At 33.8% G+C, this 2,204-nt stretch overlaps 1 protein-coding gene across 1 annotated transcript in view; it reads left to right on the top strand.

Annotated features, from left to right (window-relative positions):
- The window catches only part of LOC103520220 (atrial natriuretic peptide receptor 1-like), a 13,655-nt gene that overhangs the window by 1,710 nt on the left and 9,741 nt on the right, over positions 1 to 2,204 (top strand). The window contains exons 2-3 of the mRNA XM_017448523.2: positions 1,097 to 1,132; positions 1,195 to 1,315. Coding sequence (XP_017304012.1) covers positions 1,097 to 1,132; positions 1,195 to 1,315 — 157 coding nt within the window. The remainder of the gene's footprint in view (positions 1 to 1,096; positions 1,133 to 1,194; positions 1,316 to 2,204) is intronic.

The following is a 2,204-nucleotide window of genomic DNA, read 5'->3' as shown; positions in this document are numbered from 1 at the left end:
GTTGACCAAAATAAAAAACTGTTTTTTTTTTTTTTTTTTTTTTTTTTTTTTTTTTTTTTTTTTTTTTTTTGTTAATGAAAAGCAACACTGGTAGGATCGAAGTATCTCTTTCATTCAAAATTATCAAATAATAATCTATCTTGGTGAATTTTTGACCTGGAATCAACCAGGGCTAATTCAGGCATTTTTACTATAATATCTACCTACTTTCGAATTTATAATAATTATCATAGAATGTAATCTTCTCTCATTCATCTTTCATGTTCATTGTCTTCGCCGTCATCTTTTTCTTCTTATTTCCCTTCCATGTATTCTTCTTCTTCTGCTCTTCTTTCTCTTGTTTTTGTTATTGTTCACCTCATTCATCAAATCATCATCCATTTACCTATCTCCACCTATCTTCTTGTTCATTCTATTATTTCTTCCTTATTGTACATGTTCTCTTTATTCCAAGGAGACACACTTTTTATTCCTGGTCAATTTGTTTTTTACTTTTATGACCCCCTTGAGATTTTAGGTCGTAAAAAGTACGACACATTTTCTTTTCTTTTTCGTCAAGTTTTCTTTCTGTACATGTTCTCTTTATTCCAAGGAGACACACTTTTTATTCCTGGTCAATTTGTTTTTTACTTTTATGACCCCCTTGAGATTTTAGGTTGTAAAAAGTACGACACATTTTCTTTTCTTTTTCGTCAAGTTTTCTTTCTTTCTCCTTCTCCTTCTCCTTCTTATCTTTTACAGCCTTGGTACATAGATGGATCTACTTAGGTCAGTCATCTGATGAACAGAAAACTACATATAATAATATAAAATACCTAGTACCGTATCACCTATCTTTGTAGGTGTACTACAAAGTGAAGCATGCTTAATTAAGTTAATTTGTTCCAAGGTAGTTGTCAAACAATCTCATAACTTATCAAACATTTTGAGATTGTTCTATTGATCCTTGTTCATTTTATAAAATTTGTTTACTCTGTATTGTTTTCAGCCTGATTTTTATACCTAGGTCCTATTAATTTTTTTCACGTTTTTTTCTTCTGATTTTCCTCTAAGAAGGTACCTACATAATTATCACGCTTTATTTCATCATCTTCAGCTACCCTTCTTGTTCCGGGGCCGTAGCTCCAGGTCTAAATTTCATATTGATTACTTTTTAATATGTCTTTATAGACGACTTTTAAGTTTCACGCTCAGGCAGAAGGCAAGATACCTAATCGAGCCCCTCATGCCAGATAGATATTTTCGCCGGAAATCCAATGATTCTAACTGCTCCCTCCTGGGGGCACATGTTTACACCAATGTCGGCATTTATAAGGTAAGTTGGGGGAAAAAATTAGGTATAGGTAAAAATTAATTTGGTTATTATTTGGGACAAGTACGAGTACATTCATAACTTTCATTTATACACTTTTTCAAGGGAATGTAGGGTAAATGTACCATTTATTCGCCCACCTAAAAAACGTGCCATTTATTGGCCCACCTGTGGGTCTACGCCACATAAGTCTGAACTGGACGAACTTTTTCAAGATCCAATTTTATCAAAAGAAAGGGCTTAAAGAATGCTATCGAACCAGTGATGGTAGGTATTCCAAAATTGTTATCATAAAAACAAAAATTAGAAAAATTAAAGCTCCTTCCTAAAAAAAAAAAAAAAATAGTCGATTTTTGCTAAAATCTAACCGTTTTTCTCAAGGATTCATATTTACGCCTTAAGGTTTCTATACGTTATTTTTCATTATTATTTAATCTTGAGATATCTACCTAGTTGGGATTCCTTCAAATTTCACAAAAAAAAAATCTGAACCAGCCTGGTTAGCTTAGACTGCTTAGAGAGTAGCTCGCCTTATAAGCGCTAGGTCGCGGGTTCGACTCCCGCCCGGAGCGATATTTATCCTAAACAGATGAGATTCTCTCTCGGAAAGGGCTTTCTCCTATCCCGTCCTCTTCGATTTCGGGACGATAAGATCTCGATTGTTAGAACTCCCTTTTCAAACCTAAAAATACTTACTTACTTTCCGTGTTCGCAAAAGTCACCAACTTTAGATTTGAAATCTCCAGTGATTTACCACATCAATTGCTTTCTCGTTTGCAAGTGCCAGGTCATCCGGAGTGCATGTTTAAAAAGTACTGAATTTTACAACAACAAAAAAAAAAAAAAAAAAAAAAACCACCCGGGGGCCTCAAAATTTTTGTTTTCTCCCTGA

Source organism: Diaphorina citri, unplaced genomic scaffold (genome assembly GCF_000475195.1).
Source record: "Diaphorina citri unplaced genomic scaffold, Diaci psyllid genome assembly version 1.1 scaffold69, whole genome shotgun sequence".
Taxonomy (NCBI): domain Eukaryota; kingdom Metazoa; phylum Arthropoda; class Insecta; order Hemiptera; family Psyllidae; genus Diaphorina; species Diaphorina citri.
Note: the sequence above shows the minus strand (reverse complement) of the source record. Positions and strands in the feature narration are given on the sequence as shown.